Raw genomic sequence first — 17,637 nt, forward strand, 5'->3', positions numbered from 1 at the left:
AGTCCTCTTGTAAAGCTTCAAAAGTCATACCACGCTGAACGTATATGCAGAAGGGAGCACCTTACAATCTGTCAGTGTGAACTTGGTGACAAAACGCTCGTAACACATTACAAGAAACACTCATCCAGGTGACACTCTCCCATCAGTTGCTTGTATTAATAGCATTGTGTTTCCTTAACTGTATCTGGCTTCAGTCCTGACATCTTCCTGCAAAAAACAACATGCCAGGCGCTCCCAACCCTGTGAATAAAACCTCATCAGCTTTCCTAACTAAAAAGTAATTCTTTTAAAAATTATTTTTAAAACTGAAAAGGACTAGGATTCACAGGAGTAGCGTCATTACATTCACTTCACAGTTCAAAATGGGAGGACAAAAGATAATTGACATGACAAACGCCACAGATACAGACGTTCCTTCCTGGGGGTGCAGTTCGCACACCTACGAGCTCATGCATGCAAGAATGGGTGACGCCAGGCAGCAGTCTCCTTACGTGCCTCTGATCTCAGGAAGAAACAGGTAACATAAATACTTTTACTCCATTTGCTAGCAGAAACTAACATCCTGAGGACCAGAGATGGAGCCCAAGATTTGCCTAGATGAAACGCTGACACAATCAGTTCCTTTAAGGGATGAAATTGTTCGTTTGCGTTTGGCTTCAAGGACTCCCACAGCTGGTGATTAACTAAGAGGTATGCTACAGCGAGGAGCCCGACACACAGACTGCAGGACAACTCATCACACCAGGCCTCTGAGCTTGCAGTTCTCCGCAGGGCCCGGTGCTGGCTGAGCAGGTGGATGGACTTCCCAGTTCTAGAAATACAAGCTCGTGAATCAAACCCTCCTCAAGCACGCAGGCAAAACTGGCTGCGCTTTAGCGAAGCAAACCAACAACGAGGCTTCGGTTGTTTGGGTGCCTCCTGTCTGACGATGCTCTGGGCTACTTTCTCTTCCTGGCAGTAACAGGAATAAGTTGCTCTCATACCTACCAGCTTCTGACAGAGAAAGAGGATGATCTCGTTCTTGCCTGCTAGGACCAGGGGTGGCAATAACGCAGTCTGCCGAGACTGGAAGGGAATGCCTTGGAGGCGGAAACACGTGGGTGTTCGTTACTCCTGGGCACTCGGAATCACGAGAGGTGATGATGCCAAAGGGCCTGATCCGATTCACAAACTGACACACCTTAGGACTGAAAAGGCTTCTCCTTCAACTAACTTACTTTTCTCTGCAACAACAGCCTCAGGAGAGTAACTTCTTCTTAACCTTTTACACTACAGCAACTACAATATTTAATCCTAATGTACCTTACAAGAAAACTACTGCGGTCTTCTCTGCTAGTGGGCCAACGCTGCTGCGCCTGTAAGGAGCGCTTTACGTTTTATTAACCTTTTGAAAAAACGCACTAGCTTTCCTTGCAATCGCATTACGTGGGCTTCCTGGGACTTTATATATACACGTTCATTTTCTCTGGCTAAATCAGATTTGGAACGCAGGGGTGTCCATCTGAAAACACTGCAAAACATTCTTTTTACATACATCAGTTCTCTGGTGAAGGCAACAACTGAGGAGGATCTTCAGCTAGTGTAAAACTGCAAAGCTCAAAGGAGTCGTACTCCAGCTAACGATCTGCGCACTACTAGGCAGGAATGTCGAATTAAGCAATGCCCAACAGATACAAGTCATTGGACCTTTTCTTTTACAAGTAGGAAAGAAAGGGTACGCAGAAAGATAGTGAAGGGGTCTGTAGAAAATGGATGTAAATCATCAAGATTTCCAAGGATTACTCGAATTGCTTCCTGGAGAGGCCAAAACAAGAAAGGAAGGAAGAATATTAACAAATAGCCACAATTCCACTGTCAAGTACAGTTTTCAGGCTTGGGAAAAAAAAAATTACAGCTTGCAGGAGTCATGGAAGAGCAGGTTCCAGATATTTTGCTTTTCCTCCTCTCCTTCTTCCCCCCGCTCCCTCCCATCACCTTAGAGCATGCTGCCCTAACAGATTCACAGAAATTGAAGTGAATGAATATCTTAACCCTGAATTAACATGGAAGCATTACTACGGAGAGTGGAGGTGTGCTTTTAAATTTAAGAAGTTCTACATTTAAGAAGCCTCCTCCTTGCCAGCACAACACGTGCAGTATTGACCTGTTTCAAAAATAAACATATTCCCCTTTTTCGGAATATTGACCCAATTCAGTTACAAAGGAACTGTAATTCAGCCCCAACAAACTCCTGCTTTATAAATGGGAAACTTTTTCTAGGAATACCTTTCAGTATTTTCAAAAGTGAAAAAGAAAAAATAATTAACCAATAATTTTCTGTATCAGTTAAGATCAGCACATTTTCTTCAATAATATTTACAATGCTACTACTGTACTCTGAAGATTTGTTTAAACTTAACTAACAGGAGCATTTTTAAGCAGGCAGTATATTGGTCTCATTTCCTCGGGAATGGCAGGGGCTTTCTTCTGTCTCAGGAAGAAGATGACAACAACAGAACTCATCAGCTGTCACCAAGCTTGGCCACAAAGTAATGGCGTCATTAAAAGAACGTCCCCTGGCTTCCACAGCTATGAGGAAAGCACGTGCAATTGAGCATTAGATTAGCTGCTACCAAGCTAGCTCACCAGTACTGCCACAGCTCCTGAAAAACTAGGAGGGTCTGACAGCTAGTCAAGCCTGAGAAGTTCAAAGCAGGGGTCAGGTCTGGGGCCAAGAGCGAAACCACGGGAAAGTGCTACTGCAGAACGAATCTGAACAGGAACCAGCAAGGCACGGAGTGCAACTAGCTCCACAAATAGGAGTTTTCATTTGTCCAATTTCAACAGTCAGTAGCTTCTTTGAAGTATTTCTGATAAAAGCATTACTCGCTTACGCTAATGCTGCCTGTTGATGACATTTTTCATTTACGTCCTTTTTTTCACCCTCGTACTCTCCAGAGAAGTTCCCCATTACTCGCACTTGAAATGCTGCATTTGACAAAACGTCCTCCGTCCCATAACAAACATTTGCTCAGCCTAACGTTCAGCTAAGCTCCCGTGGACCTGCTTCATCTCCTACCTCTAACTCCCTGACAGCACTTTCAGTGGTGTCGAGATCCAGACGGCTGTGAAACAGAGAGAGTTAGTCCCACCCCAGCCAAAAAGCAACAGAGCTACATGCCTTGTAAGAGTTTAAACAACAACAAAACATCATTCCCATTGCACTGAGAAAATACTTTGCAGGCAGATGAATTCCCAGTTTATTGTTCTTAAAAAACATCCAGTCTTCCACAAGGACTGTTTCTTTTCCATTTTATGCCCATTTGTATTTTGTGCGTCTGAGGATACAAAGGATGAGAGATCAGATCTTTTCAGTCAATCCTCACTAACCTTTAGGACTGGGGTTTTTGACAAGGTGCCCTCAAACCAGCACCTCTCTCTTCCAGCCTATCGCAATGCCATTCTGCTCAAGGGACTAAAAGAAGGAACCGGCAGGACGTGTCTCTCAATCCCCTCCACAGTGCAAACCTGCAGAGGAACGGGCCTTCACAGCATTGGAGCTAGGCCCTGTGATGCTGGGAGTTATGGACTGCCTGCATCAAACTGTGTTCCCAACTATTAACTACATCTTTTGTAAGCCAGCTTCTCAAAAGTTGTTTGCTGCCAGGTATCAGTCAACAATAAAATGCACAGGGAGAGAGAAGGTCTCAAAGAAAAGCTGAACCCATTAAGAAGTAAACAAATGTCGCACAAGTGTCACTTGGAAATAAGGAAATAGGGTGGAGTGTAAGGAATTACGGCATGCGAGTATTCTCTGGTATATGGTCTGGCAGGCAGCCATTCTCATATCCTCCACAGTCAGGGGCTCCAGCCAGAACTCGGTCAGAGATGAGAACTTTCCTTCCTCTTCAGAAAGGCCCTCTCCTTCCTTAATATGGAACAAGTTAATGAAAGGAGTTACACAGCGTGCCACAGCAGAAGGACAGATATCACCCACCCAAGACTTACGCTGTGGTCATGAAGTCTTCATGAATCAGCAGGGACACAAAAGTACGATTCAGGAAGGGACGCTGAAGCAGGGATGAGGAGAAGAGGGTGGAAAGAATGGAAGAAAGCAAGGGGCGATGACAAGCTGCCAAACTCAAACAAATGCAGTGCTCTCTCTACCATGAGGAGATCAAACGCCTGCAGGCTGCTCAGAAACATACGCACACTACTGGCAGTGCTGTCCAAAGGGATTACACTGAGGGAAAGAGCTTGGTCACAGACAAGAGCAACGTTTCAAGCATCTTCTGAGCACCACACAACACCACAAGACAGACAACACACCTTCCTCTCCAAAATCAACACAGAGAACAAAACAAGGAGGAAGGTTAATCCTCCTGGATCTGACACTATTCCAGCAGAATGCTAATAAGGAAAGCTAAAGAAACAACTGCATTTCAATTCAACCCAAAATAAAGTCATGCAGCAGAATTTCAAAGACTCATCCTACTTCTCCAAAGGAAAAAGGAGACTAGTGTGGCATGAGATTTAATGCAGCTTCAGGTCTGGAGACAGCCTAATTCGCGGGGTGTTCATAGCACAGTCTCTTCAATTCTGCAGCAGCTAACAACAGTCACTTCCAGAGTAAAGCCAGGCCCTGGCAATGCCTGTACACATCTCATTGCAAAAGCAAATTCACTCACACTCATAAAACCACTCTCTAGCTCCCTGGCTGCCGACCCCAAACGCGCTCCCCCGCAGGAGCTCCCCGGACCCTGCTCGGGCCACCAGGGCTGGGCTCAGGAAGGAGTTTTTTCCCCCGGGCAGATTGCCACAGGTCCCGGGGGGGTTCGCCTTCCTCTGCAGCACTGAGCACAGCCCCTTGCCGGGGTCCTCGGGGCCATTTCTGGCCAGCGAGTCCCTGCTGTCGCAGGAGCAGGAGTCCAGCTGTGCCCTCCAGCCCCCCGCCTCTCTTCCCTGGGCCAGCTTGGCAGGGGAACCTCACGTCTCCAGGTCACCTGCAAAACAAGGAGCCTCAAGGAAGCCGACTCTTCCCTGCTGCTTTTAAGCTGGTACACTTCCGTGGGGAGAAGAGAAAGCCTGGGGGTGTGTGGGGGTGTCTTATCTATCTATCTATACCAATCTGTCTAAAGCTGCTGGGAGGGAATGAAGATGAGGGAGCCAGGCTCTTCTCAAGAGTGCCCACTGAGAGCACCAGAGGCAACAGGCACAAATTAAAACACATGATATGCTCCAGCTGCACATGAGAAAACAACTTTTTCCTGTCCACGTGGTCAAACACTGGCACAGGTTGCCCAGGGAGTTTGCAGAGTCTCCGTCCTTGGTGATGTTCAAAACCCAAGGGCACACTGTCCCGGGCAACCTGCTCTAGGTGAGCCTGCTTGAGCAGGCCGGTTGGACCAGAGGAACTCTACAGGTCCCTTCCAACCTCCACCCTCCTGTGTGAGTCTGTGCTTTGGTTTCACTCCTAAAGCACCTGAACTCAGCCCTGATGCCTACTGGAAAGGGTGCTGGGGCAAGGCACGATCCCAGACTCCTTCCCGAGGGTTCATCACAAAACCCCATCTACCTAGTCCAGAATATCATATGGCAGACACACTCAGAAGAGAGAAAAGATCCTTTTATTGCAAACATCAACTGCAGCGGGGGGCGGGCCCAGGAGTCACAGGGCTTCAGCCAGTAACAGGGAAACGGCACCTACAACAACAGAGTCAGAGAGCACTGATAAACCCATGAAGGCAGGAATAGGCAGGACTTGGTTCCCCTTTCTTTGGGGAACACCGCTGATGAGGAATTACTCATAGCCCAGAAGAGAGACCTGTGGCTGGCATCAACCAGGGGACGGCTCTGGCGCCTTATCCCCATGGGTAATGCCCTTAGAGACCTGCGTGCGTGCACAGATGCACAGGGCCCCTGTGCCACGCAGCAGGGCTCGATGGGGAGCCCCTGGGGAGCGGCCATGGAGTTATTTCCAAGCCCTGCGCAGCACAGTCCCTCACCAGCGAGTCGGACTGACTTGGAGCAGCGCTGAGAGTTGGGAAAGATGGGCAGCAGAGCCTGGTACACACCTGGGCTTCTTGACCTGCTGGACCTTCCTGCTTCTTTTAAGTCCCCATCACTTTCTCTCTTCCTTCTTTTCTTTTCTCGTTGGCATTCCTTCTCCTCTGCCCAGGCCTGTTTTCTCTTTCTTTTCTTTCTGTTTTCCTTTTCCTGGGGGGAGCCTGCAAACCTTTCCATCCCACAGTATGATTAGGTAGGTAAAGCCAGGATCAACTAGAATCAGTTCTTGATTTACCCAAAGCTGACTCATTTTACCTTCTTTCCTCTGAAACGCTCTTTAGTCCTTCTGTGCATCCCAGGGAGTCTACTGTGGTCCCTGGGGTGGTTGCAGCCAAAGCAACGGGTGCCTACAACAGAAATGTCAGAGTCAGCAGGTGGCAAGGGACACCCTGGAGTAGCAGGTGACTGTTTGGCAAAATGCTGCCTTAGCCCTACAGAGAAGATCCCTTTGGCTGGTTTGCATTAGCCCTTTCTTCCAAGGGCCTCACTTTGGAACACAGGGTTCACACGGGTGTGTGACACTCGGTTTGTTTCTGGCAGCTCAACAAACACGGGGATACCGTGTCTCGGGTAGGAGGGTAGCTCCTGATGGAGCTGCCATACCTCTGCCGTTTCGGACTCCACCACCGCGTCTCCCCCAGCTTCTTTGAGGACGTCCAGCAGAGAGGCGGGTGGTGTGTGCAGCAAGGCCTCTGCCTGGTGGTCCTTGTCTGCTCTGCCTGCAGGGCCACTTTGCTCTTCCAAATGCAGGTCTAGAAAGGAAAAGCACACGCAGCAAAGTGACTCCTTGGAAGTAAAGCACACCTAAAGCAAAACCCACCCAAAGCCCTACACCAGCTGTCTTCTTGACGTTGAGGTTTCTGGTACCCCAAGCCCCAGCCTGGGACAGCCCTCAGTTCCTCCTCGTACCTGTGGCTCTGTCCATGGGTGCTGGCGACTCCCCGGCTGATGGACAGGAGCGGCCAGCCATCTCCTCCACAAAGATGTCACCGCAGTTTTCAATGAGAAACGCCACCAGCACGTTCACCTGCACACATCAAACCCCCGGGCTCAACCCAGGTGCCTGAAAATGTATCACGCAGCCTTTCCCACTCCCGACCCTTGCCTCTGCGCAGGCGGCTGTGGTTGTGGGGCTGCTCTTGCAGGCAGCTACCCCACCGGCATTTGCTCAAGAGAGGAGGCAGCCAGGGACCTCTGAGCAGCCAAGCTCGGATGGGCCGGCAAGGCTGCAGCCGGCTGCTCAGTACAGCGCACCTTCTCGGTCACAGCCAGCATGGCCTCGAGGGGGAGCAGGTCCTCGTTAGGTGGGCTCAGCAGATTTGGCCCAAGGCAGATGGCCAGGTTGCTGGCGGTCATTCTGCTGCTGGAGACGTTGTGGCCGATGTGCTGGAGGAGGGCCAGCAGCCGCTTGAGGAGGAGGAGATTGGCTCCAGGCAACTTCTCGGCCACCCTGAGGGAACAGGAACTCAACGTTAATAGAGAAGATGCTGCCCACAGCCGTCCCCAAAGCTTGCCCAACGCAGGGGGGTTGCGCGGCTTTCCGGGTGCTCTCAGCCAGCGGTCAGTGCTCCTGCGCTTCAGGAAGGAAGCACGGCCTTGCTTCCCAGCTCCTCATTTCACCCAAGCCCAGGCAAGGGAAGGCTCCCTGTCCATGCCCTTTCCCCCAAAATCTAAGCTCACCCCAGCAAAAGCAAGCTGTCAGAAGACACAGCTTTTTAAGGAGACCGTCCCTTTTCAGGCAAGTCCCAGGCCTCTACCAGGCCCTCCTCAACAGGCAGGCTGCTGCCCACACTTACGCTTTCAGCTCTTCAACTTTCTCCTCCTTGCCGCTCTTCTGCATCGCTGCCATCCAGTCCTCATAGAGGTCTGTCACGAGGAGCTTGGCGGGGATGCTTCGGAGGAAGTCCTGCAATGCCAGGGGCTCCAGGTGAGCCTCTGAACACTCCAGGCCAGGCAGGAGCTCTTCCAGCTGCAGGTCAGAAGCGCTCACCTTCAAGATGACGGCCAGCAGCAGCGCAGGCTGGCTGCCCAGGTCGACATCCGCACCGTGGTCCAGGGCCTCCCGCAGCTCACGAAACTCTGTCCCACCGGCAGCTCTTCGGAATATCCCTTCTGTCGACGGTCCTTCCTTGTGCAGGACAGCCAGCATCTCCTGCAAGAGGGGCAGGAGAACAGCTGCTTGGCTGAAAAGCTGCCTTCCAACAGCAGTGACCAAAGCACTGCCCCAGATCCTGCTCCTTTCCCCCTGCAAAGGGGGCTGGCACCAGAAGCATCTTCTGGGGGTGAAGGGCCCAATCCCCCATCCCCGGAGCTCCTGGGGACACCCACCTCCCCTCTGGAGCAGCCGGAGGGAGGGCTGGGGACCCCCTGCCCAGGCTGGTTTACCTGGATGGACTGGGGCAGGGAGCCATCCTCCCCACAGAGGGCTGCCAGGGGCTGGCCAAAGAGCGCCCTGCTGCAGCTGGAGCCCGCCTGCCCTGGCGCCTGGGCAGCGGCTGGGGTCCTCTGCAGAGCAAAGGGCCAGGGCAGCCCCATCCTCCTCCTCCTCCTCCTGCTGCTGATGCTGTTCCCTCCTTCTGAAAAGGAAAACGGAGCAAGAGCGCGTCAATGGAGACAGCCGGGCCAGCACTCCCGGAGCCTGCCCTGCCTGCAGCACGGTGCTGAGCGGTGCGGCAGGATGGGCAGGGAGCCAGCAGCTGGAACCACAGCTCCAGCTCAGCGGCTCCAGCTCGGAGGCTCCTGAGAGCTGGCGTGCCACCGGGACAACCTGTCCCAGCCCTCGCCCTGCCCTCCTCCAAGCTGTGGGCAGCAGGAGAGGCTCTGGGTCCCCGCGGAACCACGTCCAGCGGCTGCTGCCCAGCGGGTGTCCTTGCTCGTCCAGGTGACGTCCTCCCTTAGGGTGCCGCACCTGCACGGCGACACTCAAGGGACAAGTGAGCACAGCTCAACCATTTGCAGGACAATGCGTTTCTTTCCAGAACTCACCTGGTGAGCGGCAAAGTCCCCCAGCTTTGATAGACGGGGCTGTCGGTGGCCCTTGCTTGGGATGATCCTGCAAGAAGCAGGCTGCGCTTAGAGAGCAGCCCCGCAGCAGAAAGGGCCACCGGCAAGCTGCCACCCGGCACCAGCAGCCTGAGCGCGGCAGAGCTGGGACCCTCTGCCCTCCTGGGCTCTCTGCCCCACACGGCAGGTTTCCCCCCAGCGCCGCCAGCGAGGATGTGCTGGCATGCCTGGTGCCTCCCCAACCCTCTACGCTCCCCGAGTGGCACCGGGGGACGCTCCCTCCCTCCATCTCTGCCTTACAAGCTCACCCCGCTGGCCGCAGACGCCGGCACAGCCAGAGGCGGGTGAAAGGCAGCCCTTCTCACCTCGGCCTGGTCCTCCATCAGCCTCTCCAGGCTCCTGGCGCTGAATGTCCTCCACTGGGCAAGAGAGAAGGAGCGGAGGAAGGTGAGCAGCGATGCCTCTGCTGCTCGGCTGGAGGACCAGGGCTCGGGGACAGAGCCCAGACCGGAGAGACACTCACGGCGTGGCGGCGGCTCAGCTCCTTCTCCAGGGGTCTGAGGGAGGGGAGACGGGTCACGCGGGCTCTCTTTGCTCCTCCTGGTGTCCTGTGCACCGGCAAGGGACAGGGAGAGAGCTAGCTGAGCCCCAAGCTGCCCCTTCTCTCCTGTGAGGCAGCTCTGCCCGAGAGCTACCCGCAGCCGTGAGGGCACCTCTCCCCAGCTGGGGAGCTGTGTTCCCCCACCCGGCTGCGCCTGCAGCATCCTCCCCGGCTTACCCCAGCAGTGTGCCCACCCACAGCTCCTTCAGTGCCTGGGAGCTGCAGAAAGAGAGGAGAACCAGCGTCAGGCCCCGCTGCCCCCCAGCCCGTGGGCAGAGGCGGGCGCCTGCGCAGCCCTGCCCCGTGGGGAAGGACACAGGGGCAGGACGAAGCCCCGCGGGGCAGGACAGAGACGCTGCCCAAGCCCTGGCTCCCCGTGTCCTGCCAGAGCAGCTGCTTTTGCCCTTTTCTTCTGGGGACCCAAAGGGCACCAGGGGATGCAGGACCTGGCAACGCCCCCATCCCTCCCTGCCGGCATGCTTCCCGCTCCCTGCCCAGGCTCTGCATGCAGGGCAGAGGCCGTTCACAGGATGGCGTGGGCACGGTTGGGAACCTCTCCTGCCCGGCCATGGGACGTGGCACCACGACTCACCCGAAAGCGGCAACGCAGGAGCCAGTGGGCCAGATAAGGATGATGGAGGTCCTGTCCTCATCGCTGCCTTCCTCCTCCTCTTTTTCCTCCCCCGCCACCTCCTGTCCACCGCTCAGCACCCACAGCTGGTCCAGGGCCAGGCGGAGCTGTGGGCGCACGCTGGTGCCGCGTCTGCAGAAAGCAGAGGCAGGCGGTGAGCTAGAGGTGGCCTCCTGGGGGTCCCCCAGGGCAGACCCCCGTCCCCCACCTGCCCTTGGGACGGACATCAATGAGTGCATCCAGCACCACGGTCCTGGGGCCTGGGGCTGGTGCCGGGGTGTCCCTGCCCCAGGGCCAGGGCCAGGGCTGGGGGAAAGGCAGCTGGGCTCTGAGGGTCTTACTGCAACTTGGCGATCACCAGTTCCTCCTGGAGGAGGAGAAGGCGTCTCTCGCTCCTCTTGCGGCCCCGGGTCAGCCACACGTCCGCGCTCAGCACCGGCTCGGCGTCGGTGAGAGCCTCCCTGCAGAGCAGAGAGCGGCAGGCATGAGAAAGGCCGCTGCCGCGGGTCCCGGCCGTGCCCCCAAGGCACAGGGAGAGCCCACCTGGAGCCGCAGCAGCAGTTGGCCTGGCCCATCCTGCCCGGGAGAGGAGGACCCTCGCCGTGGACCAAGGACGCGGGCCAGTCGGCGACAGCGGGGATGGGAGGCGAGGTGCCGGTGCCGGCGAGGTGCTGCTCGGCCAGATCCTGCCTCCTCCCAGCGCTCCTGCGTGCCAGCACAGCTCCGTGCTGCTGTCTCTGGTGGCTGTGGGCTCCAACTGACCAACATTCCGAGCCCAACGGACCAACATTCTGAGCCCAACGGAAAGTGGGAGGGGCACCGGGGCGAGAGTTCTCTCCAGTATGGCCGTCTCTACCTGGCACTGGGGAGCCCCGGGCGGGCTGGACGGACCCAGCAGAGGGGAAGGACCGTCTCCCTCCACCTCTTGCCAACGCTTTGCCTACTGCAGCCCAGGAGGCAGTGAGCCGCCTTTGCCCCAGGGGCACTTTTCTGGCTCGAAATCGGTCCACTTGGCGTCCACCATCACCCCAGGTGTCTGCACAGCTGCTTTCCAGCTGGGTGACCCCCAGCATTTACTGGCACAAGGGCTTCTTCGTCCCCAGGTCTCCAGAACTTTGCTCTTCCCCTTGGGGAACTACAGGAGGTTCCCGTCAGCCCCTTTCTCCAGCCTGTCAAGATCCCCCGGGTTGACAGCAGGACCCTCCGGCACGTGAGCCTCTCCTCCCGGTTGTGTGCCACAAGCTGCCGGAGGGTCCGCTCTGCCCCATCTCCCAGACCAGGGAATGTGAACAGGTCCCGCGTGGTGCCGTGCAGGGGTGGCAGACATGCACTTTGATAGGCCATCACTTGTCACAGGAGGTTCAGAAATTTAGGAGGAAAATCCATATTGGTTTGGGTATTATTTATACAGTGCTTCCCCTTTGTATTCCTGCAAGCTCTTAAAAGGTGTTCAAAATGTCTCCTTTTTCATTTGAATGTCACAGCTCTTCACAGTGCTGATGTTACGTGTAACGTTGGATCGGGTTGTACTCTCGCATAGATCGTTAGGTAGTATGTAGCCTAGATTATTAGGTAGAAGATAGCAGATTATCTGTATTAATTGCGCTAACACCAACGACAGGAGGTTGGGTCTAGCTCTTGAGCCGAAGGATAAAAATCCAAGGCGTCTATTGAACTCAGTGGGCTACTGATCAGCAGATTGAATTCACCATGTTCAAAAAAGAAAAGGTACGTGAGAAAGGCGTATTCCATCTTGACTGCTACAATGCCTGTTTTTGTAGGTATGACGATAAATTATCCATGCCCCTCCTGCCACCCCCTTCCAAAAAAAAAAGGACTAGAGAAAAAAGATTCAACTGCTAGAGCAATGGGGCTTTTAATAGCCAAGTAAATTTCCCCAGATCACTCCCATTCAATGAGCCACTTTGCCTGACATTCTGCCTCTACTTGGTACCAACAGAAGACTCTACTTGTGCCATGCTACGGAAGATGTAGAATTCCTCTCTGATCCAGAACTTTCCACCTACAAGCAAAACCGTGGTGAAGTCTTCCTCCACCTCAACCACTCCCTGGTGCCTCTTCCCCAGGGAAAGTCTTTCCTCTCTCACTCTGTGATCATAGCTGGTCATGGACAATGCAAGCCCCAAGCCTCAGCCACCGCCCGAGGCCACCAACCCCCTTTAGCCATAAGCAAGCTCTCAAACTCCTTTTGGGCTGCAGGAGAAGCGTTGCTAATAGAAATGGATGCACACGGCACAGTCTATTCCAGAATAGCCACAGCGGTTAAAAGCTTTCCGTGTCCTGGATTGGTGGTTTTCAGGACCAGCTCCTGGGTGCCGTTGCACGAGGCTAGCGATAGCTCTATTTCATGTAGGTAATTCAGGCTTAATCCTTTGTCCCCACAGGCCCAGCAGCACAGAAAGTCACCGTGGGCTGTGTTTGAGCAGCCTGCTCCACTGGACTTGTGGCAAATGGCCGCATCCCTGCTCTTCTGTTGTCCGTGTAGGGTCCTGGTCAATACAACAAGCTGTTTTCCCTGCAAATGACCATCGTGGCTAAAGACAGACTCCTCCTTGTGGACACCAGCCAAGCTGTGGGAACGTCTCTGGCACCCATGCTGTGCCAGCTTTCAATCCCCAAGAGACTGGAACTGAGGCGGGTCCAACAGGAAGAAAATTTGCAATTGTTACTGAAAGAGGGGAGCGACCACCGGCACTGAAGAGCCATTCATATCCTGCCGAAAGCCACAGGGAAATGCAGGAAAAGTGTGGTGAGCTTAGGCAGGAATACTCCTGTCCGAGGAGCAGCACACTTGGTTATTAAGGCTTTATCCCACTTGGGTGATAAGGCTTTATCCTTGGCTTTCCCGCCGTGCTGACTGCTGTGGCTGCTGCCTGTTCTTTCCTGCCATGCTGGCTGCACCCACCTGTGGGGCTGTCCTTGGGAAGGGCACCAGAGCCGAGAAAGCCCCTGGGAGAGAGGCGGGGAGAAGCTCTTCTCCAGAGATTTGCCAGAAGCTCTCCAGAGCATCCCTTTTCCAGCCCATGAGATGCTCTGTGTGACAAGGGAAGGTGCCCGTCAGTCCAATGGATGAGGCCCTGCAGGGCTCCCATCAGGGTCCTTTGACCTACCCCTCTTCCAGTCACCACTCCAGGGGCTGGGGGTCTCACGAAGGGCAGAGCCCTGTCCCCCACCTGCCGTTGGGACAGACATTGGTGCATCCAGCCATTAAAACCTGCCAAGGCCAGCTAACTAGGAAAAAGAGATGAGCCACACTGCGCGTGCCCAAAGGGCGGACACTATGTCAAGGATAACATAAATAAGTATATGATTAGAACAATATAAGCTTGCCTTGCTGTAGGTAACGGTATGCACGATAGGCAGAACGATCCCCCGTGCATCCAGCGCTGCAATAAAGAATGCCTGCTTTCTAAAACTCCAAAATCGAGCCTCAGAGAGTTTCTTCGACCGGCTTTTTCGGTTACGCACCCCTACCTCTGACTGGCAGGACAGAAGAGAAGATCGCTCGGGCACCTGTCCCTTTCACTCGTGCCACTCAAGTCCAGCTTGACCTTGCCTGGGTTTTGCTTTACCGTGTCCTGGTGCCCGCATGGAAAAGGAGCAGGGGCAAGCGGTCTGTGCTTCGAACCAGCGTGCCAGCCTCCCCGTGACATCCCGGAGCACTCCTGGGCGGTCAGCACCATGGGGCCCTCCTATTTCTTCTGGCAAAGTCTCAGCTCCTCCTCTCTTGCTCGCTCCTCCTCCCCCATCCACATGCTCCTTTTCTAGGTGGTGGAAAGCATATTCTGCTTTCCCTGACTCCCACGCGGCCCCTTGGTTTCCAGCAGGCTTCCCACCAGCGCCTCTGCAAGCCTGTTCTTAGGTGCAACCAAAAGGAGAATTTTCTCTTTATTATTCCCACACCTCAGAGGCAATTCTGCTTTCACTGAACTGAATGGAAATTTGTGAGTAAAGATGATGTTTAGATTTGTCTGCACTGCCACAGTAGAGTTCACGGGGCCCTGCCCACCTTCAATAAATGTCAGCTTTGTGTTGTGGTTTTCACTGGAGTGACAGCTACTGAATTGGAGAAGACCCATGGGAGAAAATAAACTGATGACAGAAGTTTTGAACCATGGGCTTGGGAACCACAGATGTGCGTGTTTATGGAGTACCTCTCTTTCAATCTCCTGAGAGGATTTTTTCCTCTCATAACTTGAGGAGGATGGGAAGCTTTTTGGTCTGGTGGATTTGGTATTTTTAACTTCACTTTTTACTGTGTTGCGAAAAAAATGCATGCAGTCTTACCATTTACATCCCACAGTGTTACCCGCTGGGCAGAAACGTCTGAGGCTTTCACATCTATTCCGTACCTCTGCTAACACTGTGCCAGTCTTGATCTGGTCAAATGAGAGCAGCTACTGCGAATAACGTTCTCGACTTCCCCATCTCCTCACTCTGGTTTTCCTCTGTTTCTCAGGCATATGCTTTCTCGAGACTGCCTATGAGGGTGAGAGATTACTAGAGTCCTTCCTTATTCCTAAAGGCATCTGAAAATTCTGTTAGGAGTCACTTGCTGTAAGATTATCTCCTGAAGTCATCGCAGAAATATCTAAGATTTTGTAGAAATTCTTTTGAGGCTCAGGAAGGTATGATTCTTTTCTTATGCTCAGTTTCACAAAAGCCTCTGTAGCCTTGGTCTCGTCTTCTTTAATGCTACGTTTCAGGATTAGTGGTTCTCCCACGCAGGGTGCCCTGCTGTTGAATTAGCCAGGCACAGCACAGAACCCTTGGTCTGGCCACGGTGAATACTTTTTTGGATAGGCTCAGATGAGCATGGTGAGTTTATGTTGTTTCAAGGATTTGCTGCAACATCTGTGCCTTTTTTGACCCAATACTGCAAGCTGTTTAAAGCCATACACTTCCCCCCCGCCCCACTCCAATGAACCAGTCTGAGACTCTGTAGAGCACAGGATTATTGCACTATAATATAAGGTATTAATATAGCAGCAAAGCAGTCTTCCTTGCTGGAATACCTACCTAGCCTTCCTACCACCATAATATTGTTTCATAATGTGTGTACTGGAATGAAAATGCTCATAAATGCAACACGAATATTTGCTGACTGCAGGTATTTTTACAGTGCTGATCCCTCTAACACAGAGGCAGATGTAACGATAGTCACCCGTGTACTTCCATGAGCCTGTGCAATGTTTAGGTTGTTAATGGGCTGGAGAGGGATTTCTGATGATGATTCATGCCTTATCAGAAAGGGAAGAAGTGGATGTGGAAATGGCAGGAGAGACTGGGAGCTTAAGTTTATAAATCATGGTAGCATCTGACAGTTCATCCGGTCTCAGTGGAAACTGTTTGGGAACAGCGCTAAGCACTGGATCTCGGTGAATGGCCAGAGTCGGGTGGGAGAAGGCACCGTGGCTTTATTCAGATCTTCCCTTCAGTTGACTTAAGTAAGAGTGGACAAAAACCCTCTTGCAAAGAAGCACTTTTGCATCTTCCTCCAGACTTTGAGGGGTTTTGCCTTCTGATTTATACTAATGTACAGTCTTTAAAATATTTTCCCCTGGAAAAGTATATTGATCTATGTGTTCCTTACTTATCAAAGTGTGTTACCATTAACTATTAGATAGAGAAGCTCTGTTGTATCAGAACCACTAGAGGAATATTGTTACAGAACTGTATGGAAGTGGTGGTATAATTTAACTATGATTGCTCAGACACTCGTAGCAGGTTATTTTTATCAAAAGAATGGGTGCTGACTTGGAGTTGCTAACACTTATGGAAGCTCATTTTATGAAGCATAAAAGCGTGGGTAAAACAAGTGTGTTAAAGGTGATGGTAGGATGGGATTCAATGTGAGCCTTACATGGCAGGGGAGATTTCATGATTCAGACAACCAAGTAGGTGGCTTCCTTGTGAACTGGTATGCATCTGGGATTAACTTCGGGACTAATGCCATTGCACAGTTGTGGCCTGATGGTACGCTTCCCTTAAAGACATTTTTAAATAGGAAGCTGAGGATTCAACTCAATTTGTACGAGTTCCTGTTTCCTCTGAGAAATACTAAGTTTTTGCTCTAAAACTAAAAGATGCCCAAGCTGAAAGAGCCTTAGCTTTCAAACAAAATCAGTGCTTTCCATGGGAAACATCCACAGGCTCTTTAAAGATGTTTTTCTAGAGGCCTTCACACATCCTCTGCAAAACTACTCCTTTTTTTTCCTAAACAGCTCTATTGGCAGTGTCATTTCTTCAACTGCCAAAACACCGTTTTGAAATGCAATTGCTAAACTGCTGTGCAACTTTGGACAAGGCATCTTTAATTTACGTTCTGTCAAATTCCAACAAAGTGGGAAAAACTATTTCTTCTTCTCTATTCACATTCTGAATGAGAATAGAATAGTTCAGCTGGAAGGGACCTACAAGTTCCTACTAGTCCTCCTGCCTGACCGCTTCATGGCTGACCAAAAGTTCAAGCATGGTATTAAGGGCATTGTCCAAATGCCTCTTCAACACTGACAGGCATGGGGCATCCACCACCTCTCCAGGAAGCCTGTTTCAGGGTGTGACCACCCTCTTGGCAAAGAAATGTCTCCTCACGTCAAGTCCAAACCTCCCCTGACAGTGTGGTAGCAAGTGTCCCTTGGTGCCTCGGTAAGGAACGGTGAGGAAACCGTGCACGCTCTCTACATCTCTGCAGAGTTCCTGCAGAGGGAACCAAACCCCTGTCTTTCACCTCTGGCATCACCACAACCAAAGGAATGTCTGTGGCCTACATGCCCTTATTTACATAGTCTGAAGGTACAGATCCATTTTGGCACCAACGCACAAAATGGCAAGGAGACTACCTCTCTTAATCTCTCAGTACTCAAAATACTAAATCCTAAAGGAAAAGGAGACTTGCCAGGGTTTGAGGTAAGGTCCGAACATCTTCCCACAAACCGAAGTAGGCAAAGAACTCTCAGAAAGGTTCAAGTCACAGGTGAGCTGTGGAAATTTCACCCATGGCTGAAGCGCCTTTGGCATCCCATATAAACACGGCCAACGCGCGTGTTTAATAGAAAGGCTGCGCAGCTGGGTTTCAGTGGGACAAGGGGATGTGACAGCAATAGCAGCAATGGGCTATTTTGACAGTTTGGAAGAGCTGTCTGTCCTTTGCCTGGCTGGGCTTTGGTCACGGATCCAAATGGTCCACGTCTGAATACGACCAACCTTTGCTTCCACCACACCGGGGTCACCTCCGCGCACTTGTTTCTCAAAGCCTGGCTTACTTCCGTGGCGGGCTCTTGGCACCCACCATCCCAGCCTATGGCTCTGGTTACACTTTGGCTTGCCTCCAGGC

General features: G+C 52.5%; 1 protein-coding gene across 1 annotated transcript; it reads right to left on the reverse strand.

The window, feature by feature from the left end:
• Nucleotides 1-7,359: 7,359 nt before the first annotated feature.
• Nucleotides 7,360-11,818, reverse strand: LOC138684140 (T-cell activation Rho GTPase-activating protein-like; the record flags this gene model as incomplete). Its single annotated transcript, XM_069777855.1, has 9 exons — nucleotides 11,787-11,818; nucleotides 10,628-10,741; nucleotides 10,242-10,412; nucleotides 9,827-9,868; nucleotides 9,031-9,097; nucleotides 8,431-8,529; nucleotides 8,036-8,197; nucleotides 7,842-7,951; nucleotides 7,360-7,495 (listed from the first exon to the last, which is right to left on the reverse strand). Coding segments are annotated over exons 1-9 (933 nt in total), but the record flags the coding sequence as incomplete, so codon positions are not given.
• Between the last annotated feature and the right edge of the window lie 5,819 nt (nucleotides 11,819-17,637).

The sequence above is a fragment of the Haliaeetus albicilla genome, unplaced genomic scaffold (assembly GCF_947461875.1).
Source record: "Haliaeetus albicilla unplaced genomic scaffold, bHalAlb1.1 scaffold_96, whole genome shotgun sequence".
NCBI classification, from domain to species: domain Eukaryota; kingdom Metazoa; phylum Chordata; class Aves; order Accipitriformes; family Accipitridae; genus Haliaeetus; species Haliaeetus albicilla.